Below are 26011 nucleotides of genomic sequence, written 5' to 3'. Positions count from 1 at the left end.
AGAGCAAAGATAGCGTATGCAACGTCACAACTCCCCCGCTCGGGGGCGGGCGATTTGGCTTGCGCCAAAGGTATGCGCACCCTTCAGGCGCGATTTTCTCTTAAGCGAAGTCTTGGGACGGAATAAGCGTTACGAGGTTTCTGGAATGGTATTTTAAAAGTCCACGTTGACTTAATGCTTGCCTTTAGTGTCCCTTTAACGTAGACGCCGCGACTTCCGATTTTTGTGCCTACGACGCGCTAAACGTAAGCCTAAACGGCTTAGTCCTCAGTGAGCTACAGTGTGCTTAGCCAGTGGACTCACGGCGGCCGCGGTATCTACGCTATGTAGCAGACGGCAGCGACCAATAGCAGCCGCGTATGGGAATCCGCTTCATTGCAGAATAACGCGTACGGAAGAGAATGAGGCGCAGGCTTTTGTTGAAAAGAGACCGTTTGAGAGAAAGGTGACTTCGCGACTGGGCTTGCGAGTTCCACGCCCCGCGTGCGGCAGCAGAACTTGACGTGGTTATTCACAGCAGCGTATGCTACCCGCGGACTATGTTATTTCACCAAGCCCGAGGGGTGGTTCAGGGCCCCTTTAAACACATCAACCCGTGGTACACGAGGCAAAACATTACGATTACGAAACAGTACGATTAGTCCGTGATGATGCTCGACCTGGTGGTCTGAATTAAACTGCGGAATGCAATTTTAAGCTGAATAGTCCGTCGCGCTCACGGTGGTGGTCGCACTCATACAGTTTGCTACGATATTAATTATTGTCTGAAACTCTGTGGTAGCGCTCTTGTGTAGGCTAGCTCTCTGATGGACAAAATGAGACCGTAGCTTGAAGCGAGAACGCTATAGTGCTTATAGTAGTGGGAGGCAGAACGCTACTATGGCTCCGCTGCAGCGATGATTGAGCGGGAGCCATCGCATAGGAGGCAATAGCGGAGCTTGCCAGGGCGACCACTTGGTTTCCTTGTTTTTGCAGCCAAACCATGGCCAAACGCACTGCTCCCCACTCGCGTCCTGATCATCTTGTAATCCTCCGCCCGCGGAGCAGAATGTGCGTCAATGCCGTGACAGCACGAGCGAATGTGCCTCGAGCGTCCCTGTAATTGATATCACAGTAAAACGTCAATGAGTGCGCAATAAAGCAACACGTATTTCACGAGCGAAGCTGTTACGCTCGAAAATACTGACTATAATGACTTTCAAAACAATAATTTATGAGAAAGTGAAACCGAAACCACCAATTAGTGCTATTTGAGCGCCAAACACGATGAAGCGTCCGCTTGTAGAAGCTCGGTTTCGAGACACGTTAGCAGCGCCTCTATGAGACCATTCGTTGCTGTTGGAGTCGGAAACATCGTCGTCGCGGTCGGTCCTCTCGTTCACCACCTCAACAGGTGACCACTTTCTCCAGGCGCCCCTCTACCAAAAAAAAAAGAAAAAGAGAACTCGGATATCATCGGGAACATGTTAGAATTGCATTCAATGGGGCTTGTGTGTTCGCTCGAAAAGTGCGGCAATCGGCAGTGTGTGAACTTGCGGACTCCTTGACCACAGCAACGAGCCATGTCTTCGTCATCGGACCGACGGGAAGATCGCCGAAACTGCCGACTCGAACGGAGCGTTTTAGGCCTAGTGCTCTGAACCGAAGGGAACCCCCTAACGCCAGCACCACGCAGCCAACGGCAAAGAAGAGCTGTTTGCGGCGCCCGTGCGCGTCGTCTCGTCTCCGCGTCATAGCGACAAGGACAGCCAGTGGCTTGCCGTTAATTCTTTTTCAAAGTGCGCTCCGCGGCTCTTCGGGGCCCGGTGAATCTCCCGACGGAGTTCCCCATGAACCGAGCGCTCGTCATGCCTGCCAAAGTGTCCCGAAAAGTTGCGACCATGATCATCCGAAGTCGCAAGTCCATCATGAAGGATGGCTTCATCGTAAGTCTGGCGCATGTCTTATCGTTTACCGCCGCTGTGATAACGAACGGTCGTTTTGTTTCCGTTTCGGAATGTCGCGTTTTCATCAGTCTTGCTCTGCGAGCTGATCGGCCAACGCGTCGTCAGCGGTTTAGTCGACGTATCTGGAGGCGACACCACTCCCATTAGTTTCTTATGCCCCCTGTCGCTCGGGCAGTTTCCTTTCTCGTTGAATTCCATCCGCGTGAGCCTGACCAAGCTACGATTGCGATGGAGTCGTCCGTGTGAAGTGGGCTTGAGAATGTCGTGTAGCAACGCTCGATGTTCGTTGAGTAGGTTTGATCGAAATTGTTACAGTCGGGAACTGAATCGACTAGTGTGCTCTTAGAGGTCCGATTCGTGTAGCCCTAAACGTTCGCCAACTTCGCGTTCAATTAGTGTGCCCGCGCTTTTAAGGTTTCTGTTTTCCAGGGTACAATCCCGGGACTTTGCTTCATGCGTCATGGAGGAGATACTTCCTAGAAGTCGCAGTTAAAGGTCTTGCCTTTTCGTAGCAGATGTTAGCCTAGCGTTTACAGCAGCACTGATGGAAGATGGAAAGAAACAAAAAATAATAATAATAATAAGGACGCAGGTGGGCTTTGATCGCAGAGCTGTCTGCTGACGCTTAACGTCGCAGCTGGCAGTTGGTGAAAAAGACGAGGCACTCTTTGATGCATTTGCGATCCGGCCAGCGAACAACTATTTAGGTCATGTCACATGTTGCCCAAGAGCTCATAACAGATCGCGTGCTTCATTCAGCCTGAAAAAAATATTGCATTGCAGAACCACATGCCTGCACTGCTGTCTAGATTCTATCCATCATGCGGAAGTGTTTTGAGTCAACACACCGGATAAAATGGCTAAACGTTAAATGCCTATTCATGCAGTCTACTTGACTGTATGCTGCGAGTAGAACTATATTAATAGAGAAATGTTGCTGGCATATATTTGGGTAATGTTTGTCTACGTTGTATGCCGCTGTTCTCTGCACATTTTCTTTGTGCTTCTGGGCAGTATTCTTTGGTTGGTTGCTCTTCTGTCTCATGCACAAATACATCCATATATATTCCAGCCCCATTGGTGCTTGAAAAACTATTACATACATCCCTCTTCATAATTACCTCAACATCAAACATATATGTGGTACAATAAATGTTTTGAACTCTGGTTTTGCCAAGAGCCATAACACTTTGGAATGATCTCTTAGGTACCGTGGTTTCAATTACTAACCGCAAGCTTTTCTGCGATTAGTTAAATGCACTTATCGGGACCTTTTAGAAATGTTTAATCATGCCTTTTTTTTTTAAATAATAAAACATGCTAGACAGAAAACCCTTGTGAAGCAACGTGTTTGTGCACTGGGCTAGCACAAACGGATCTGTACAAGCTGACAGTGTTTGCCTCAGCAAGGTGCGGGCGTACCACAGTTATCCTTTCCTGATTGAAAGCTTTGCACCTGTGTCCTGTGCAGACGTCGGGGTTTGGCGAGCCAAGTGTCTACCATGCAGTAGTGGTCATCTTCCTCGAGTTCTTTGCCTGGGGCCTCCTGACCACACCCATGATCACGGTGAGTTGCACCCGTAATACCACGATTGGCTCGAGACCTCTGTGTTTCAGCATCTGGGAGCTACCAGAGGATTAAGAGTGTTTTTGAGGCCTCCCCAGCCACAAGATGCCTCTTTGTTGCCCTCCAAGCTCCGCATTCAGTTGTATCAGTCACCAAACTGCTTTTCCATGGTCTGCTAGCCACACTCTGCGCATTTATAAAACTGTTTCAAACAGCTCCATGAGAAGTACTGAATTTTATTCGATGAAGCTTGCTACCGCATACAGTAGAATTCAGAAGCAGACTTGCACTCGTTGCTGTCCTTGTGTCTATTGCTAGCTTGTTAGCGCAGTCAAAGGTGAGTTGTAGTTCACGTGAGCTCCTCTCGTGAGAAAAAGTTGCACAGCAGCGATTTTGCTAAGTGGGCAGAGAACATCACTAGCCTGAACAGGCACAACTCTGGGGGCAAACAGTGCTAATTTCCTTCTGTTCTCGCATGATGCCTGTCCATTAAAGGAACACTGAGAAGAAAAATAACTTGAGCTGTATTAAGTACACTTCTAAAATGCCAGAAACGCCACTCTTGCTGTGAAAGGAGGATTGCTGAACAAGAAAAGGCAGAAAAACTAAAGACGGGTGGCACTGCCGCCTTAGAAATTTCCGCACCAGTTCACTATGATGTCATGGATTTTGACAATGCCTACTCTTCCTTTGTTAATTGTTTATCTGTAGAAAGAGACTGCATTATATCATAAAGAAGCCCAAGAATGAACTTGGAACATTGCCCAAATATGAGATAATACCTTGAAATCTGTGAAGTCACAATGACACAACGGTGTTTGGGTTTCGGTGCAAAAATTAAAAAAATATGAAAGTTTGGCCTTTATTTTCTCTTCTTGTGATCAAGCTCTTATTGTGAAATAAATGAAAATAAAATTTTGGAAGAATTGCTACTGCTCGTATTCAATTTTGCATTGCAACATGTGTTCCAAAGTGAAAGCTCAAGAAAAGTCATCAGTGAATGTTTTTTAATTAGCTACCTGAACATTGCAATTTGTTGCACAAGCAATGTATACGTCTCCAGCTAATACACCTGCACAGATTGAGATGTGCAATATACTCCATGCAATTCTTTAAACCTTTGCTTGAAAAGTGAATCTATTTAATTAGCCGCCCATATGTTGCAATTTGTCATGCAAGTATATATTGGTCTGCTTCTTCAGGTAATCCACTTCTACAAACTGAATTTCGCAATATGCTCCGTATGATTTTTAAAAAGATTGTTTAAAGTAAAAAAAAAAATCGTACACTGGTTAAGTGGTCAATGCAAATGTTACTTCAACTTGGATTGGCCGGAGAAATGTATTGCTGGTGGAAAATGAAAACCGAAGTCGCTTTCATGAATTTTGTTCCCAAATTGCAGTGTCAGTACGTCAGTGTGACTTCACAGGTTCAACAGAGATGTCAAAATGTGGCTGGCCCCCTGAATCCTTATTGGTCGCATTATGCTTAATGAGGGCATCGTTTTTGGCAGACTTCATGGCAGCGAATGTATACGGTATATGTATAGGTAATATATGTATGTCCAGTTGCCTGCTCCTAATGTCACGTACATGACAGCTGCGGTTGAAAGGATATTCCATGTCGGCTGCCGTGGTTTTGAGTGGCGCTGGCTAACACACCCAGGGCTAACTTTGTACACATGTACATAAAACCAAGACAGTGGACTAAAGGATAGCCATCACCATAGCTTAATGATAGAGCATCGCATGCATAATACGGAAGATGTAAGTTCTGCTCCCACCTTGAAGCATTTAGAAATGCAACGTGTTCACGATTGCACCACTGCCAAAAATTTACTCTAGCAGTGGAGCAGAATGCACCGGATTACTGCAGTACTAGCTGTGGGTTTGTGTGGTGGAGCTCGGCGCCCACTATCCAGCCGCTCTGGCCACTCACTCTTTCACCTCTACCAGCTCGGCAATCTGCTTGCATTTACAAGAATTCTGGACACGCTAAACCTCTCTCATATCTCGTCAAAATCCTCGATGCCATGGCTAAGTCGTGCAAGACCTTAAGAGTTGCGCGGCCACCCATTGTTCGTTTCTGCAAGCTCCGTGTCGTACCAAGGCTTCCTTCACAGTAAGAGTGGCCTTCTCTATAGTGTTCCTTTGAAATCCCTCTGTAGGGTCCCTCTAGTGGGCCGTACAGGCTCCCTGTGTGAACGAAAGGGAGAGAGAGACTCTGTTGTAACTCTGAATACAATTAGTTGCTTTCAGGTGCCATCGACCAATGCGTGCAGCTGTGGAACCGGGCCACTTTTGTGCTCACAGCCACCAGGAAAGCACCAGATGCGGTAGCACCCACTGTGCACCAGAACTTTGGCGCATTTGTTGCTCTTAATGCAGTTTTTGATTCTTTCCAGACACTCTTGCGGTAGGTAGACTCCTGCCTTGCCTCTTTAGGGGCATCTCCAAATTAACAGTTACCTTAGAGAAGAAATTCACAGTTATTGCTTCGACAGTGCAGTTTGAACCGCGGTCCCGTAGTGCAATAGCCTGTTGCTCTAACCATCAAACCACAGGCGTGCGAATGGTGTCACCGAATAGCAACGTTGAAACACCTTCCCTAATGCGGGCCAATGCTTTGAGATGGTTGACAGGCGCGGCACATCACACTGCAACAATATGTGCGTAAAAGCGAGTGTGCGCCACTCTTCCCTGTGGCAGCTATCATTTGGGGTACTTTGTGCATTGCACTGACTTTGGGGTTGTCCCAGCTTACCCAGTCATTACCTTCATTGCCAGCCCACCAGGTACTAGTAGCAACAGAGCGGGATGTAATGTCTCCTTGCCCAAGTACAATGCATCGGTTGTCGTGTGATTGCCGTTGTCAGCACACGCATGCTCTCACCGTACGCACATTTACTCACCTTGCACACATACTTTGTGCCCTCTGGTAACACTTTAGTATGTGTCCCCAAAGGCTAGATCACCAGCTGCCTGCCAAATGTTTTACACAACATTAATTTCTCTACTGCGTGGGATCTGCTGAACTTCTTGTTTTTGTTTCTGCTCAGCGTCAGCGTTCTTGGCACGAGTGACAACTTGTTTAAGGCAGCAGTGTCACAGATGTCGCAGATTGCTCACAATGATTGAATGTGGGCCTTCAGTAGAGTTATTTTTTCTTGCCACCTAGTGTTCGTTTGCCTTGTAAGTAAATCAGTGATTTATTAATTACGCATCATGTGCAATCACTGTGTGAAAAATGTGAAGATGCCGATTCCCCCAAATATTATTATGCGACAGAAAAATTTGTAGTTTTTGCGTGTACTAAAAAAATTGGCAGTTTCGCTCGAAGGTCGAAGCACTGACCTGCGGTAGGAGGGTTTAACGTTGCACTTGGCTTTCTCAGATGGTGTTCCAACCATACGCAGGTCCGATTAATGTGGACGTGACATATGTGGGGGTGCCAAAATTTCTGGCACCCTTGAAAGCTTGAATGCATCGTGTAGCACCTGTAGTGAGATTGCACAGGCACTACTACACTGCCCGTAAAGATCTACACCAGTAAAATGACATCACTTTCATGTTTGAGCACTCATATTTTTTTGCACATTTAATATTTAACTCTGAGGAGATTTATGACAAAAGGCGCGCTTGTGAATGTTATGTTTCGTGGCATTTGTTTGTGGGCTGCCATTCTCGAAATTCTGATGAATAACTTGGTCAAGAATCTAAGACTGGGTATGAACAACGTTAGTGATTGAATAATATAGCAATATAGCCTGCATATATGGCATGGATAAGTATATAGCCTACATATAGCTAAATATATGCATTGCCCCACGGCAACACCGTCAACAAAAATTCACTTAGAATGTCCATATAATTGCTATCGCAACAAAATATTTGTTACACACAGCTGTATTCACCCCTCCCCCCACACGCCTCGTCCTCTTTCTGTGAAAAACTGTGTTGTGATAAACTGAAATGCTGACAGCATCACTTGTAGAATACTTTTGAAATCAAAATTATTCCCATTTCATTTATTTTTCTTTCTTTTCCAGGTCTTAAATGAAACATTCCCAAATCACACCTTCCTTATGAATGGCCTCATTATGGGAATCAAGGTGAGTTCTTGCACAAGCCCCTCCCCCCCCCACTCTCTCTCTCCATGTCTCTCTTAAAGCTTGATTCTGGCTTTAAAAGCGAAGCTGAGCTTGAAATTACGAACTTCTCTTGCATAGGCATTGTGTACAACTGACCATTGCCGTGGCACTTTTCTCATTCTCGATCTTATTGCTATCATGAATGGCTGGTGGGCAGTTACGTAACGAGGGTCTTGAATCCGGCAACATTGATGCCTTCAAGTATCATGTGCGTGTTTATTTACCAGTTGCCTTCACCCAAATAGATCACGTACACATGATGCCTGTGGCAGAAAGGATGTTCCACATCCGTTGTAAATGGTGGCACTGGCTAACACTCCCAAGGTTAGTTCTAGTAGCAACACATAAATACCCAAGAAACTGGATGGGGAAACGGGGCTGCGGTAGCTCAATTGGCTAGAGCATTGCATGCATAATGCGAAGACGTGGGATCGTTGCCCACCTGCGGCAAGTTGTTTTTTCCATCCACTTTCCTTGCCATTAATTTATCATTTCTTTGCATTCAATCAGTAAGTACAAGTAATTTCCCCTATGTTGTCCTTGGTGTCTATGTTTGTTGGCTTCTCATGATGTGGTGGGCAGTTGGAAGCTCCGTGAATATACAGGCCTGGTTTTGGGCAACTAAAAGGGAGACAAGTTGGTGCACATGTGAAATTGTCAGGTTATTCTCTTTCTGTTATTTTTGTTTTGTGTGTGTTATTTTATGCTGCGGAAGTAAGCTGTGGGCCCCATTGTTTGGCACCATGGAGGCCTCGCCAAGATCTCTTAACCTTTTGAGCGCCGGGTGTTGTTCCTGGTGCTTCTTCCTGTCACATGCCAGTAGATTGTTTCCAAGATGATTCAAGTTCAACTTATGTTGAAGTAGCATGTTAGCTGACCTAAATTAAATTTAAATTGTATTTGTTGCTCGCACTTCTCTGAAAACTTCACAAAATTTCTTGATCATGATACATAGTAAAACAAAAATTATTATAATGATTTTAATTAGGTTATAGTATATCAGAAATATGTCGAATGTTTCTTTTTTCTTTTCTTTTAATGAACGGTGTCCTGCAAATAACAGTTAAAGTGGAGTTCTTGGAATTTAGGCAACACTCAAGAACCGCATGTACTTTTTGCACGCTTATGAGCCATGCCAGAATTTGAGAGACATGCGCCATCCAAGCAACACTACCTCATGAACCTTTCTGTACAAATAAAAGCTGTCATGACATTTCACGATGACCGAGTTGTGTACGGATGTCATGACCAGTACACGGGACTTCATGATGGCATATTAATTAGAAAAAAAGGCAGGGAGTGAGCCGAAATTGTTGCACAACTTAACTGAGGCACGACGTGGAGTGTGTACAAATACCTGAACGAGATAACTCGGACACGGCCCTTATGAGAAATTAATGTCGAAAATATTAACAAGACACGGCACTGCACTGGCAAAACTGCGAGCTAGGCAAGATGACGGGAATCCTTAAGAGCATGCGTGCCTGTCCTAACACCTTGGCCGGTTTGTGACACCCAGTGACAGCACTTCGGTCTAAACCAGTTTAGCATTTCTCTGTAGTGTCCCTCTGACCGGTCCGGCACCACGCCTTCCATTTCCAGGGCTTCCTGTCGTTCCTAAGCGCTCCCCTGGTGGGCGCCCTGTCGGACGTCTGGGGCCGCAAGTTCTTCCTGCTGGTCACGGTGTTCTTCACGTGTGCGCCCATCCCGCTGATGCGCATCAACACCTGGTGGTACTTTGCCATGATCTCCATGTCGGGCGTGTTTGCGGTCACCTTCTCGGTGGTGTTCGCCTACGTGGCAGACGTGACGGACGAGCAGGACCGCAGTGCGGCCTACGGTCTCGTCTCGGCCACGTTCGCCGCCAGTCTGGTGACGAGCCCCGCGCTGGGCGCCTACCTGGCGCGGCAGTATTCTGACGCCCTGGTGGCTGCCCTGGCGTCGGCCATCGCGCTGCTGGACGTGCTCTTCATCCTGGTCGCGGTGCCCGAGAGCCTGCCGGAGAAGCTCCGACCTGTGGGTTCGTGGAGCTCGCCCATCTCTTGGGAACAGGCTGACCCCTTCTCGGTGAGCAAATGCCTGTGGTAACGATATGGCCCAGCTGTGCCCAGAGGCTTGTTTCTTTTTTTTTTCATGCACCCTAAGCGCTACAGTGTCTCAATCTAGCTGTTTTTATGTTTTCCAAAATTTCATCATAGCCGGATTCTAGTATAGTTGGTGCTTGGGACGGAAGTGCCAACTGTTTCTTGTTGGGATTGCCAAATCTTTATGAAATTGGGGGGGGGGGGGGGGATGCGCAAATCAGTTGTTAGGCTTTGATGTTACTTTAGTAAGGTAATTTTTGCTGCCAAACGGGTAAAACATGAAAGGATGGAGCATGTTGAGAAAACGGATTTTTCTGGACAGCCTGAATGTACGACTAGTTTGTGAGTAGAGTTTTTGCAAAACCCTTGTGACTATTAAAACAATTTAATGAAAAATGTGAAAACGTAATGTATCACATTTGTCTGCTTCAAATGTTTGAACCTATGCAGATTACAAAACTGCATTACTTTATTTTTTTTTTTATGCAGTATCATGGATGTGCAAGCCTCATGCTACAATATTTTAAGCTTTATCAATTTTCAGCAGTATGTTTAAAAAGGATCCCTAAATCAGAATTGTGCTTCCAACAGTCGGTGAAATTCTTTCCCTCATAAGTGCAACCATTTTCCTTCATATCATCTTAGTGATAGTCTAACAAGAGCACTTCTGCATTTCGCATTTATTTGAATAGGGAAATTGGTGTCGGCCCGCAGCTAAAGTGTCCTCTAATAGATGGTGCAGTTAGTAAATCGAGCAGATGCTATGGTGTTAGCACTTCTGTGGCCGTTTGCTTGCCAATCGTTTCTTGCACTTCTTTTGTAAGCAATGCAAACAAGTCCACTTGTTGTTGAAGCTTTTCAATGTAACTTTCCATCCGTCCTTAAAGATGCGAGCCCGCTACCCTCGTATTGTGTTGCCACGCAGGCACTGCGCAAGGTAGGCAAGGACCCGATGATCCTGATGCTCTGCGTCACCGTGTTCCTGTCGTACCTGCCCGAGGCTGGCCAGTACTCCTGTTTTTTCGTCTACCTGCGCCTGGTCAGTGTCCTGGCATTTACTTGCCATTCATTTGTGTGTGGCGCTTGTTCTCGCCTACGCGGTTCAGTGTTGGAACGTTTCCCGATCAGTTCGTGCCATTTTGGCCGAAATCTGGCTGCGCAATTGTCCCAAAAATGAACCTTCCCATTTTTATACACTCGGGTTTCATACCTGCCAACTTTTGGAATTTATCGTACAGTGCCCAATTTTTAGAGCCTGTGTACAATTGATGTACAGACCCCAATAACTTCACAATTATTCCTTCACCAATCTGGGGTAACACTACTACTGAAGGAATAAAAGTAGAGTCACTGAACGATTTTATATAGATTGATTGTTCGGGCCCGTCGATCGTACGCACGTACATGCAGCAGTAACACCAATGTGCGTATAAAACCAATGTATAACGACAACAGAAATTTTGGCAGATGTTAAGTGATTATTTCATGAATGTACTTCACATTGTTCTTATTTATGGACAATCACTGTTTGCAGCTGTTTGTAGCCTATAAAGCTGAGTGCTCCTATGGGGGTCGATGGCAATTTTTCCCTTTCTACATGAGCATCTGTAGCAGACCATTGTAGCTGCAGCTGTTAGAACAGAGTGTCTGTCGGCAACGTCTCCACAGAACGAAGCCGGCGAATGTTAAATAAGCAGGCAACTTCTTGAGTAACCGAATGATATTCAGTACATGTCATTAGATCTTAGTACTTTTTGGCTACGACCAGTTTAAGTTTTGAGGTTGGCAGGTCTGAAAAGAAGAAATAAACAAAAATAGTGCTAGCAGCCTGTCTGAAATAGCAGTTTGAAACTGCTGCGTGCTGTTAGCCACCTGGCAATGAGTCAGCGACCACACCTGCGTTCTACCAACTCCCGCCGACTCTTGCACTCGCGTGTGCTTTATGCATACGTGGGGCATCTACCGTTAGGGAAAAGCCTGGAATTTCCAGGGAATTTTTCATTTCTGAAAAATTAATTTTAGAAAATGGGCAATGTTCACCCTACTTGCATTGAACGAGGTAAGTTGTTGCCCACTGTTTCAATCAAGGAACAGTAAGTCCATTACAAAGAGTATACAGACGACGGTCCCAAAGTCAAGGACGGCAACGGGAACCCTCGTGTGGTTAAACAGTGGAAATTCCAAAGCTAGCGGTATGCGAGAAGGAAACGAAGTTTTTAACTTAACCTACGCAATCCTGTAATAGTGACCTCACTCTTCTTTTTGTTTTTGCAAGTGCAAGCGTTACCAGGTAGTTGGAATAATCGGAAAACACATGATTCGATATAATCTCATAGTGCATTCCACCTGATTTACCTGCTTACTGGTAGAAGTTGTAAAAAAATTATGGGCTGACATAGTAACCTGGCATGCTGTGAACCACCATTTTATCCTTGCACCTGAACCGCCTCTAGCATAGACTTGCCAGGGAGTTTTCAATAAAGAAATTCTGGGAAAACCTGGAAAAGTTTAGGAATTTGAGAATGTCAGAGTAGTCATACCCGAACTCAACCTGCTGCATCTTGGTCGAAGGTCAGACATGAACAGCAGAGCGTGTGGTCGTGGCTTGCGGCATAGTTCGCAGTACATGGAGGATGCTTTGATACGTGTTGCCCTGTCTTAACCTCTCTAGTACCCCAATTACACGGGGCACTTTCGAATGCGATTGAGCCCAACTGGGATAGAATTTCTCAATAGTGATTGGCTCCCTTCTGCAGCTTGCACAAGTTAGCCAATCAAAATTAATAAACTCAATCCTGATTGTGCCCATGTGACACCGGTATAACCACAGCCGCTATAAATTGGTCACATACACAGTCAAGGGGATTTATTTTTTTATTTAGAAATACTGTCAACCCTCAGTTGAGGGTCATAACAGGGAGGGATGTTACATATACGTTCGTACAAGACAGCCAGATACAAAAGAAATATGCACATGCACTACAGTGTCCTACGGATACAATACAAGATACGATATACAGACTATAAAACATGTATTCAAATGTTCAACCAGCTGCCGCACGCACACAAATAGAAAAAAAGGAAAAAGAGAAAAAAGGAAAGAAAAACACTTTACAATATCCACGTGGTACAGTTTTAGTAAAGAACCTTGATTGCATTTGTAAACAATGCAGTATCAGAACTGCGAACAATTTCTGCAGGCAGCTTGTTCCACAGCTCTATTGACTCTGGGAAGAACGAACAACGAAAGGCATTGGTTCGGGACAAGTACGGTTGAATAGCTTCACTATGATTTAAGCGGGAGCTCAGTCTGCCTGGAGGTTTTAAATACAAATCTTTATTAATTTTTTGTTCGCCGTGAATTATTTGAAATAACGTTTTTACTCTCTGCTTCTTGCACCTATCTTCCAATAATTCAAGAACGCAAGACTTTAACATCGCCGCAACTGAGTCTGTCCTTCTATATTTCGAACAAATAAAGCGCGCTGCCTGGCGTTGCACCTTCTCTATTTTGGCCCACAATACCTTTTGATGGGGCGCCCATGCTATTATTGTCTTTTGGCAGTCATATTTGACAACGGTGTATTTCGTTTTCCATTCTGCTCAGCCTTTGTTGTTCGCTCGGACAAAGCCGTGCCATTATAATCACCAGAATTGGGCACTTGCCACAACGAACGGAAGAAATCGAAAATGAAATTAACCGTTACGAAATACGGCCTCTGCTCTTATGTTCTCCACGGCCGCTCAGTTTTCTATATTTTGCAAATGTTCTGGTGGAGCTCTGCAAGTCCCTTACCTTTTACTTTTGCAAGGCTTTAGCTGGATGCCAGTGTAAAGAAATGTTTCTATATTGTCATGTATAATCGACCAGCGTTCTAAGAAGTTAAAGGCTTACACGAAACGTTAAGACCTGTTGTAGCGCTTGTGGCCACACAACAATGGCAAAGGTGGATTAGTGTTGATAGCTTCATTTGAGAAAGTAGTTTTCTTCCCAACAAAGACATGGCAGAAAGCTTTCATTTGGGTTCCTTCGCATTGTGTTAGAGCTTTTGCACTGGCTTCGGCTTACTCAGTGGTAATTCGCCACAACGCCACCACTACCCACTGTCGTCATGGGGTATATCGGCTGTGAGGACTGACAATGGTTACAACAAAGTAACAGATATAGCAAAGTTATTTCCACTCCCAGCTCAACTTTCTTATAGAGAGGATTTGCTACACGTTCTTCTTTGTGGGGAAACTGCTTTGGTTCACAAACAATTGGGTTTGCGACCAGAGTCATGTCAAGAATCAAGTTAGTGAACCGAGGCACATACCACCGTATGTGTTAAGTCCAAGCACACAGTCGATGATTTCAGGCAATTGCTCCAGATTGACCGCCATTTATTGTCTTAATAGTTGACAATGCAGCTTGTAATGTGTGGTTAGACCTTTGATTTCTGTGTGCCAAGAGTGCTTGCCTGTTTTCTGTTTGCAAAAATGACCTTTTCCTCTGCTCATCAACAGGTGATGGGATTCTCGGCAGAGGAAGTTGCACTGTTCATCGCCGTTGTGGGCCTCCTCTCAGTCATTGCACAGGTGGGTTTCCAGCGCCATTGTTCTTGACCAACATCTTCTTCGAAATAATCTACAGTCTATTTAACTCACCTAAATGCATAATGGCATCTTTGACCCCTAATGCCTCAATCTTTAACTGCAGTTTTTATTCGAATTTAGGTCGACCTTTCTTTTTCCCCTTTGAAAATGTTGCCCAAAATGAGCTACCAACCTATATATGTGACGAAAGAACCTTTGACCTATATTCGTGAACAGAGCCAGTAAAAGTAGCGAGCTAACGCAGTTACTCCATCACGCCACCAGCGTATAGCCAGTCTGGAGATTATCCAGACTGCCTTCAAGAAATGCTGCATATCCAATGTACTCGACGGCACCGAGAATGACGTCGTTTCGAGTGCCGAAAACGCCTGTGACGCATCCAATAAGCAATGACTCTATTGGCAGTTCCGATGAGGATGCAGCTTGCGGCATCAACTGGTGAGATTTAGTAGCCAAGCTTACAGTAAATTAGAGTGGTCATGTGAATTTTCTCATTTTTGTAAAAAGATAAGTATGAACCTGTATTCGAATTATTACTATATTTCTTTATCTCTCGGCGAGTCCAATATGTGTAGGGGTGGACCTACATTCGTGTTTGACCTATTTTCGAGGAAGTGCGGTACTCTTGATGCGTTGCGAAATGCTGCAACATGAAGGGACTTCCACCAATCAGCTGAATGGATCGGTAGCAGGGCTCAAATTGCATCATTGCTTTATTTGCGACAATCACGCATTGTCATCGTACCGCGTCGAGGGGCACCAAATGGGAATGCGTTTTTCTTGCTGTGAAAGCGCGCATCAACGCCACGGAAGAAGATGATGCGGCAGGTGTTACAGCGATGATGAACACGCCGACATGTGCGAGCTGCGCCGAGACAGACATGCCGCACTGCAACACACCCAGAATGAGCGCTGCCATGAGGGAAGTGCCTATTTGCAACGTGCTTATGCCCGACATATCTTAAAGCGAAACATGGCAAAACCAATGGCAAACATAGGATGTAGTTCTATAAAAACAGTGCCAGATCTGTCTAAACATATCTGTGAAGTGATGGAAGACGTCACATGTACGTTTAGCCACAGCCTAACAGAGGAGCCACTCTTACTGGGAGAAGAGGCTTGGTAGGCCAAAAAAGACACAAAAACAGAATAGATGGTTGCCAACACCGCCTTGAAATTCCGTGACTAGTTTGTCATGGATTTCGAAGGAGGGGCCTGGTTAATTCATTATTGGTAAAGATGGACTAGTAAATGGTATTCTGAAGGAGTCAAAGAGTGAATTGAGCAAGTTTCAAGAACTTTCAATGAGCCATAATGGTTTAAATAAATTTTAAAAAAGTTGCCTGGAATGTGAAAGGTGGGGGGTGGTGGGGGGGTGATTGATTGTGGTGTCCAGAAAGTAGTGTGCCCGTGCAAGGTGCCTCTGCGAGGCGTTTTTGCATGGACTTGTTGTTTCCCTGTGTGCAGACAATGGTGCTGACACTGCTGATGAAGACAGTGGGCAGCAAGCACACCATCATGGTGGGGCTGCTCTTCGAGATGCTGCAGCTTGTGTGGTACGGATTCGGCTCGCAGCGCTGGTGAGTACGGCAAACCCTGGCTCATTTCTTGCGATGTTGCCTCGGAAGGGAAATCTGGTGCCACCGTCCGTGCGAGTTCGGTGGTATGTTGCCTGACGGCCCCCGCCGTTGTGCTTCTCTCGTCCCAGGATGATGTGGTCGGCGGGCGGGCTTGCTGCAGTGGCAAGCATCTCTTATCCGGCCATCAGTTCCTTTGTGTCAACGCATGCGGAGGCGGACAAGCAGGGTGCGTGATCTGTCTCGGCCCAGCCGACATTTACGTATTTGGACACTCGAAAAGCGGCAAAATACAAAATTGCAACCATAGATAGCAGGCTATTGGTGGGAATAGGCACGGACAGGAAAGTGTTAATCAATTACTTTTTGCTAATTGTTCAGTTACTTTTGTATGGCAGTAAGTGGTAACTGTGATCAATTACATTTTTGAAAGTAATCGCAATTGGTTACTTTTTCTCTCTAACATGTGCAAGTCTGGTTATAACAGAAGTCACATTTGACTCAAAAACACTTGTGTTATATCCTATGCTCCATTTCATACATGTCAGGCAACACTACGGAAGCAAGTGAGGCTTCTCTAACTGCTCGCATTTGTGACCAAAAAATAGCGTTTAAAATGCTAAGCATAGAATCTTAATTCGACGTAGCATAAAGTCTCATATTTTCATTTCGCGTTATATGATGTCCATATTACGCAAAAGGCATAGCAGATCGTAACCTCTTCGCCACCGCACGAGCGTCTGGTGGTCACCGTCAGCCATTGTCATCTGTCAGTCGCTTTCAGGGATGCTATCACTTTATTGAGATTTTCTGTGACCGAGCACCACACACATTCCCGTCTGCAAGGACCATCGTTCCTATCACTGCGCCGACACAACGCTGTTGCCCATATGTGCTGACGCATCTGGCGCTGATTCACGCAAAATATTGCAAAAGTGATTGTAGTGCCTCCGTAAGTGATTGACCGGTAATAGGCTGTGGCCCTGGCTTGCGCCTGTCCAAGAAACGTCGTCGCTTCTGCTTATGGCCTTCACCACTGATGTTGTGCTGCTTGCGTGCAGGCCTGGTGCAAGGCATGATCACGGGCATGCGCGGCCTCTGCAACGGCCTCGGGCCTGCCATGTTTGGCTTCATCTTCTACCTCTTCCACGTGGATCTGAACGAGGCGCCGCCCATGACCGCCCCGACCCTCTCCAATGGATCTGCGGTGCCCAATGAACTCAGGGTGAGTGGCATTCCTGTGGAAGACGGCAAGACCTTAAAGAACACTGGTTACTTTGGCTTAGCATCAACGTAGGGGGACATGCGTTCTTTGTTCTAGCTCTCCAAATGGGAAGGGGGTGGCCTGAAACACAAGCGTAGAGCTTGGCGAGCAACACACGCTTCACGGATGGAGCATGCGGCTGTGAGCATTTCAGCCAAATTTTGTACAGTGTAATCTGGTTAATTCGAGCTCGAAGAGGACCGGTAATTCATTAGAATAAAGTGGGAGTTTGAAATAACGAGAGCTTTTTTTAGTATAACGCCCGATCATTTGTGCGGTACAGCACGCAAAACCTGAACTGTCACTGGGCTTGCATTGAAAAAGCTTTATCTTTCCTCCACCAGTGCCCGACATGTGACGGGAAGACAGAGGAAGCCTAGGTTCTGTATGAAGTCTAAGTGCGATGAGATAGCTAGCGCCTCGTGTGGTGTTAGCTGTAGGTGTGAGGGAAAACGTGCGAGGGTGAGCAGAGAAGGATGGTGGCTTGACATGTGTCATACTCCTGCATTGCCGATGTTGGAGGTGACATGATCTAGCATGCCTTAGGAGGGGGGCATAGGCAAGTGCAGCGTAGTGTGATCAGGCGAGCGCTAGGAGGAGGGGTGCGAAGGCGAGTGGGCTTGCTCTGGTTCGGTCTTGGCTTCCCGTGTGTCTTTCCTCGTCGTTTTTGCGGCGCGCAAAATTACGGCAGCTAGCGACCCATTGAAACTTTGCCTTTGGCTCGTGCTTGTCTGAAAAGCGGTGCGTGGGAAGGAGTGATCTTGTTCGAAATAACCGTTGCGTGGCTTTGGGAGTTAAAATTCGTGGGAGTTTTTCTCGATTCATATATACGTAGGACTTAGCTGGGACCAACACAGCAGTTTGAATTATCCGTCACTTTGAATTGGTAGATATTGAATTATCGGGATTTCCCTGTATTTACTACGTGTGGCACCGGGAGCTGACACGGCACATAAAGATAGCGCCCCCTCTCATTTGAAGAGGGGGTTCCTCCTTGCCACTCTTGTGACTACCACCCGCAGCAGTGGCTGAGTGGCTATGGTGTTCTGACGATGAGGTCGCAGGTTAACTATTTGGCCACAGCTGCTGCATTCTGATTGGGTTTCAGAACACAAAAAAGCTTGTGCGTGTAGGTCTGGAAGCATGGTAAAGAACCCAAGCAGAGGAGCTACCTGTCCATCACAAAAAAGAGAGAGAGAGAATGCAGCATAGACTGCTTATAATGCAAGTCGCCGAAGTTTCCAACTTCCACACTATAAGCGGTACCGCACTACCGGGTACAAGGACATTAAGCAATACAGTTAAACCTGGATATAACGAAGTTGACAAAAGCTCGCAATTTTTCGTTACATGCAGGTTTTCGTTACATGCAGGTTTCGCGTGAAGGCTCGTACGAATGATGCAGAAACGAAACCAAATAGCTCAATATATCCGTGAAGGTGAACTCACCCTTCAATCATTTATTTTACACTAAAAAACTGCGTAATTTCCGCTTGCTTCTTCGGCACGAGTGTAGGCACAACACGCCGCTCCAAAGAGGCTAAATCGTGTAGAGCTCCTTCATCGTCGAGCGAGCCGACGAAACGGCACATAACGTCCATTGCGTTCATCACCTCCTTTGCAGTAGGCACGTCACACGGATCTGCCTCACAAGCACCATCATCACCGCCATCCGGATTTTGCACGCTTTCAGCTACTGCTGCATCAGACATTTCTTCTGTAGTCACGGCGGCGTTGTCGGCAAACAAAAAGTCAGTCAGTTCAACGTCGTCGGGTACACCACCGTTAGTACATAGCTCGTTCCACGCTTCGGCCACATTGGACGGAGTAGAAAGGTCTTCCTCCTCCTCGTCGGCACCAGCCCGTGCGTTTTTGGCTATTCCGGCCTTTAAAAAGCAATTCGCGATAACTTCTGCCCTGACCTCTTGCCAGGAGGCAGCAAGCATCTCGACTGCTTGATAAATGTCGATCTTCATCTCCCGTTCCAGACGGATGTCGAGAAGTATTTTCAGGATTAGTCGGCGCCGGTAACAGCATTTAAAACTGTTAATGACCCCTTTGTCCAGGGGTTGTATTAGGGACGTGCAGTTGGCCGGGAAGTAATGCAGTTCGATGTTCGACAGCTGCAGGCCCTCGACGTGGTGCGCCGAGCAACTGTCCAGCAGTAGGCAAACTTGACGGCCTTGCCGCTTGACGTCCTGGTTAAATTCCTTTAACCACTCAGAAAATATTGGCCGAGTCATCCACGCTTTGGAATTCGCCACATACTTCACGGGCATACGCTTCGTTCCCTTAAAACACCTGGGACGGGCACTTTTGCCGACAACTAGCGGGACTCGCTTGTCTGTGCCGTCGAGGTTGGCACACAGCAGAATCGTTATGCGGAGCTTGCTCTGCTTTCCACCGCGGCAGTCATCGCCTTTTAACGCTAGCGTGCGGCCCGGAAGCATTTGATAAAATAGAGCTGTCTCGTCGGCATTGTAGATATCAGCCGCCTCGAAGCGACTCAGGATTCCAGGCAGCTTGTCAGCCACCCACGAAGCAGCAGCATCGCTGTCTGCGGAGGCAGATTCGCCGCTGATTACTCTTCCGACGACACCGTGCCAGCTCTTAAATCCCTGCAGCCACCCGTTGCTTGCCTTGAAATCGTCATGACCCAAGATACACGCAAAATCCTTTGCCTTCTGTTGCAAGATCGCGCCGCTTATGGGTACATTTCTGGCTCGCGTGTCCAAAAACCACGTGAACACTGCCTTGTCCACATCAGTGTATGTGGACAGCTTCAGTCTTTTTTTCTTCGAGCTTGTTCCCGACTCCACTGCGTTTCTGATGCTGTGTTCCGCACTCAAAATCGTTGATAGTGTGCTCGCTGGAATGCTGAAACGGGTGGCAACGTCCTTCTTCTTCTCGCCCGCGGAGACTGCATTTAAAATTGCGAGTTTGTCTTCAAAAGACAGAACTTTTCGTTTTCTGGCAGTAGAACTCATCACGACCAACCGACGACGCAGTTAGAAGCGGAGACGCACGACTACACGCCGACAGGCAGGCCTAGCACCTCCAAAACAAGTCGGACAAACCAGTACCAGAGCACAGTTGACACACGCACACGTGCAGAACGCAGGACAACACTCAAGATGGCGAATGCAACGCACCCATAGAGAAAGAAAAAAAAGTGACGGATATCGTTCGTCATCGTCCCTCCCCCTCTCCCTTCCGGCGCCTTGGCAATGAAAGAACCGGCTATCAGCGTTGCTTTTCAAGTGAATTCTTACACATAAGTGTGTATAAGCCGTTGAAACAAATGAAAATCACAAAATAAGAATGCTTGTCCTCAAATCCATACGAAACAAAATAATTCTGCAAGAAAAATCAGCTGCCGATACCAATGCCACCTGGTGCCACGCTAGACAAGCAAAGCCTGAAAAGACTGCTACGTTAGGCACGGAGCGGCGCTAGTTGCCGCCATCATCATCATCATCGCTAACTTTGCTCGGTCGCGGCAATCCCTGGCGTGCGCGTAGCTGCTGGCTCCTTACAGCATTAATATTCAATAATCTAGAGCATTTCTTCGGCCGAATTTTCCTTAAAAGTGCTAAAAGTAATGACTGATCAGCTTTGGGAGTTCGTTACATCAAGGCTAACCGCCGCAACGCGTTCGTTACATCAAGGTCGAAAATACATGGGCTTCAATGGGGGCAGCGTTGGGGAATTCAAAAACTTCGTTAAATCCAGGAATTCGTTACATATAGGTTCGTTACATCCAGGTTTAACTGTATTTAAAAGTAGCCGTATTAAATTAGAAGTACGGTTCTTTCGGAGACACGCCATCTGTGGTGGTGACCACAGAGTGACAGGTGATACCGGGTAATTAGTCGCTAATTAACAAAAATACATTCATCAACTTTGAAACTATTACTCTCAGTGAGCTCATTGTAATTCAGGAATCGAAGCGAGCTCTCCGTACAAGCCACATCAACTTCTGGATCTGGAAAAACGCGATTACCCGTGGAACTGCGGCACGACGAATTTCGGCTATCAGAGAGTGCGTGAAGCCGAAAGTGGGGGGCTGCTTACTGTGAGCGCACAGTCATGCCCCTCGAGGCAACGTTGTGCTTACGTCCCCTAGCAGCGGGCAGCCAGCGCGCTGCGACAGCAAGGAGCATGAAGCTGCTGTGCGCTGGCTGCCCGCTGGTGGGTGACATAAGAATGTCGCCTCGAGAAGTGTGGCTTTGAACTCGTGCAGCCTACCATTTCAAGAGTGACAATGTGCAAGTGTTCGGTGCGGACCGGGCACTGCTGACAAGCGGCGGGAGTATCGGGCTTCTCTGTCACCTAGGCAACCATGCACACCTGCTGAACCAGCATGCTGGCGACGCATATTTTTTTTCCTCCTTTCTTTGTCCGTTTGCTTGCTGCACATGACCTCCTCCTCCTGTGCACCACCCCTCAGCCGGCGCACCTTGTGGAGAAGCACGCTGGCTGCCTCTTCTCCGAGATTTTCCAGCAGCCACATTATAAACCCGTATTGTGTCTCGTGTGGCTTCACTATAAGCGCTACGCACATACATTGAGTTTTATGGGAAAATAAACAGGAGTCAGAAAAAAACATGTTATGTCCGGTCCTGTGCTATAAAACGTTGCATTATAAGTGGTCTGAGCTGTGGTTGCGGAGTTACGGTAGCGATGCACTGTTATGAAGCACGCTGCGCTAAGTGCAGAACATTCGCGCTGCTTAGAGGGCCATTGCATTATTGCTCCACAAAGAAAGCTGATGACAGAAAGTGTGGGATCTGGAACCTTGCTGGAATGGCGAAACCCCCTCCATGTTTTTCTCAAGAGCATCACTGCAGCCGCGGCTTGTGCGTCGCAGCTCATATTGAACACTATAGCATGTATCTTGCTGAGAATTCTTGGCCCTAACCGGCTGTTGTACTTTTCTTCCTTTCCTCGCAGTTTGTTCCTGGACCACCTTTTGTTTTCGGTGCCCTGCTGGTAATGCTGGCGTTGCTGGTGGCGGCATTCATCCCCGACAACTCGGGACCAGTCGCCACGTCAATGTCCGCTTCAACTGCCAGTGGCTCGTCACGAAGCGTGGGTAGCTCGCGGGCAACACATCAGTCTGTCCGTGTGGGGGGCTTGGAGCTCTTCCACCACGACGTTGTTCACAAGCGCGGGGGTGACTGCGGAACGTTGCCGCTGATGCACGACACGGACCCGTTATAGTCGGCCTGCTCATGCCGCTGCTCGAAAGCGTCGCGTTCTGTGTCACCGCTGCAGGGGCCAAATGATGTCGCCGAACTGCGACCGGCAAGGGCTGCAGGCTCGGTGGTTGTGACGGTCACCAGCTTGGTTTGGGACCACTGTTTCGTCACGCTTGCACTGTCAGAGTTGCACTCGTGTTGCTTGCGCACCCGTCGCCCACAGTTGTTCGTTTTCTGGAATGTCTGAGCAAGGCACTGTTGTGGCAAGCGCCACAGCTGTTCTGACTGTTGCTGCTGCGGTGTTCTGTTTACCTCCGGTGCGGAAGTCCCGTCCCATCACACGACGGGTGGCACTGTGCCCATAGCAATGATGGAGACCGCAAGGTCGTTGGTCCTTTGACCATGTATGATACAGCTGGGTTGAACGGCAAGACTGTGTGCAGTCGTAAGCGAAAAAAATCCTCATCGCACCGCTACTACACCATCGTGACTATCACTTGTCTTTATGCCATGGCTGGCGTGACTGACAGGCTTTATTGCCTTGCCTCATGCTGTCCCCGGCACTGTGAAGCATTGAAATACCGTGCAAGACAGTGCGCTACAAATGATACGGTTGTTGCTTTGTTATTGCGGTGTTCGACCATTTCCGAGACCTTGGGAATGTTAGCTGAGCAGCCTCCTGTTCGTCGTCGCGTCAGCAGCGTCACGACCACGGAAAGTGTGCAACTCTGCCGGGCACTTAGCCCCCACTGAACTGGCCATTGATATTGGCGGCGAGCGCGTTATTTTGGAAGATTGCCTTGGTGACACAACCATGCTTTTGTGCAAGAGTGGTTGTGTGTGTCTGTAGCGGTGTGTAGTAGGCTTGTCCACTGCCCAGCCCTGGTGCCACAATTCTGACCTCTGCGCATCGCCTCCAGTGAGGAGGGGAGCTGCGGCACTTATATAAGATGTTGCATTTTGGGACGCTGATTAAAACCCAACCATGTTACTGATTTTCTGAACTGAAGGAGCGTCGCCAGACACCTTAGCTGACCTTGTGTCGATGGAGTACTGCTAGAAATTTCTATTGACAATATCATTTTCGACATCTGTCTTCCTTGTTTTAACCTCACCATTGTCAGCTCATATTTTCAGCTGTTCTAGCAAGAATAAAGAAAGCTAGCTGTCACATGCTTTCTATTCTTTCCAGTTCTATTTTTTCATTTCTATCCAAGTGGGTATCATTGTGCAGAAGAACAAACTGTTACAAACTTCAAAACTGTGAAGGACATTTGTGGATTGTGTTTGTTGGATGTTTAGCGAGGTTACGATATCAGTGGAGGGTGTGATGTTTGTTGGGAACGCAAACAGTATTGCTATCTTCTCTCCACTTTTTTTTCTGCTGCAGATGTTATAAAATATTCGTTCCTTCGTCCTTTTTGTTGTCTGTCGTGTTAATTATGCAATGTGCAAAGAGTTTTCCTGTGGCATTCTACACTTTGCAGTTTTGAGTTACATGCTATCTTGTCCCCGGATAATGTAAACGGTGTCGGTTTCCTTTTGGGCGGTCCTTAACCTTTACCAGAAGTGTGAGTGGGAAGAAAATCAGCCTTTTATGTTGCACACTGGCAAGAGGCACATTTCGGGTGTCTCAACTGGTGTCAGTTAATGTTGTTATTGAAATGTATGCCCATCTTTAGCTTTTTTTTTTTTTTTTGTCAGGTGGCATTGCTGCCCAGCTAAACCAACTCTGTTGTGTGGCAACTACATTTGCTAGTCAAGATAGAGGGGTGCATCATGAGACTGTGGCAAAGTGTTTTCGTGTCGTCATTGCCTTCTGCAACTGACGCTTGCAGTCTTTTCTTCTTTCTTTCTTTTTCTCTCTTTATCTCTATCATGCAGTTGTCACACTCGTCCTCAATTTTGCCTCATGCCTACGTTGTGCCGTGTTGCACTTAGAAGGGTGGCACTTGTTCCCAGTGACGCACACTTGTCTGCGGCCAGTTAGTGCAGAGAGTGTGGCCGGGAATACCCGAGCACGAAGTTTCGTCCCGCTGTCTCTCACCATATTTGTAACTTTCCGTTGGTACCACCTGTACAAAGTTTGGCGAAGCCACTGCCTGTGCTTTCGGTGGTCAAACCGTTGTCTGCGCAAGAGAAAGTGTGCCGCGCGACGTGCTAGTTGCCACGCTGGACTTGTTCGTATAAAACATTGCTCTCGACCTTACAGTACAGGTGTGACGGGCTCTCAGACCCCGTCCACCTGTGAAATTTGTCGAAGTGGCGGCGACTACAGTGTGCCGAGGATTTGGCGACGCCATGCGTTGTCTTCACACAAACCACCCACCGTACGCTCCGTTTTCGAAAGTGGGGTGCTGAAGGAGCCCAGTTTTTTTTTTTCTCTTTTTCAAGGCTGGCTACTGCCATTTCTGTGGACTTGAACAATGCCAATGCTGCAAAACTTTACTGTTGTTTCAAGGCTCAGGGGCATTTTGTTTTCTTGTTTTTCACTGTACAGCAGCTTGTGTCGCAACGGCAACCAGCTGCGTGTTTTGTATTGCGTCTGCTACGAGCACGCCTGCCTTGCGAGCTGTGTGGCATCGGCGATTGGAAGTGAAACCAAAGACATGAAAAACACAGTTTAGGTTTGAATGCTGCAGTGCTTTGGTGCCCTTTGAATTGTGCACGCTGTACTGGTCTGCTGGCTTCCATGTTTCTTCTTCTGATCTGTCAGGTAGGCACTTGTCACCTTGGCCATTAAAGATTATAGCATGGCTGTATGCACCGAATGTACAGGACTCTAATAAAAGAATAATTTGCCAGTGGATTGCACCACTGTCATGGTGAAGTTGCTGTTTCAAGAAATGTAAGAGACATACTGTGATTGTAAAAAAGTGTATTTATTTGTTCATTAAGGCAAAAGCATTATATGTCTCTTTAGTCGGTTGACCTTAAGTGAAAATGCATTGATGACATGAAAGTTACAAAAGGCTACGAACCTTCGCCAATCGGTGGCAGTCGAACCCATGACCTTTGGTGTTTATGAAGGCTACATTAATTCAGGCAAAATTAATTCAGATAGAGATAAGTCACTCAAACCCACTACCATAGGTAGGAGTCAAACCCAGAACCTTTGGAATTAAGAGGGAAGACTGCGAATTAAGGGCGATGTGTATGTCATGCATCCGTCTAATGCATTGGCACATCGACTTCTGCCTTCAAGTCGTCTTGGGGATAACATAAAACCTTGTGAATTTCTCAAAATGCCTTACAGGCCCGAAGAATAGGGCATTGGGTAAGGGAAGCTTCAAAATTTTAAATAATATAAGGCGCATACAATTATACAAATCATTATAGGACACTTTATTTATAATGGTGACATGAAGAATCAAGTTTACGCTAAGTTGAAAAACCTCGGAGCAAGAGAGATAAGAAATGCAGACAAGAAGCAAAGCAAACAAGAAGTTAAATAAATGGGTGATTATGTTGTGATGAAATTTTTCTTTGTTAGCTTCAGCTACCAGGATATCGGTAAGCTCGTTCCGCAAGTGGATGACACGAACGCAGGTACGAGTTAAAAGTGTCTGTTCCCACAGACGCGCCTTAAAGAAAGATGAGTGACGTGAATGGAGACTTGCAGAGTT

General features: G+C 46.7%; 1 protein-coding gene across 1 annotated transcript; it reads left to right on the top strand.

Moving 5' to 3' along the window:
* Positions 1 to 1266: 1266 nt before the first annotated feature.
* On the top strand, positions 1267 to 25194 carry LOC126517985 (hippocampus abundant transcript 1 protein). Its single transcript, XM_050167827.3, has 10 exons — positions 1267 to 1925; positions 3418 to 3513; positions 7562 to 7624; positions 9266 to 9730; positions 10673 to 10786; positions 14254 to 14325; positions 15811 to 15923; positions 16052 to 16149; positions 16982 to 17145; positions 22138 to 25194. The coding sequence occupies exons 1-10, from the start codon at positions 1830 to 1832 to the stop codon at positions 22405 to 22407; spliced, it is 1551 nt and encodes a 516-aa protein (XP_050023784.1). The 5' UTR covers positions 1267 to 1829; the 3' UTR covers positions 22408 to 25194.
* The last annotated feature ends 817 nt before the right edge of the window (positions 25195 to 26011 follow it).

The sequence above is a fragment of the Dermacentor andersoni genome, chromosome 11 (genome assembly GCF_023375885.2).
Source record: "Dermacentor andersoni chromosome 11, qqDerAnde1_hic_scaffold, whole genome shotgun sequence".
Lineage (NCBI taxonomy): Eukaryota > Metazoa > Arthropoda > Arachnida > Ixodida > Ixodidae > Dermacentor > Dermacentor andersoni.
This window is presented reverse-complemented; position numbering and strand designations above follow the sequence as displayed.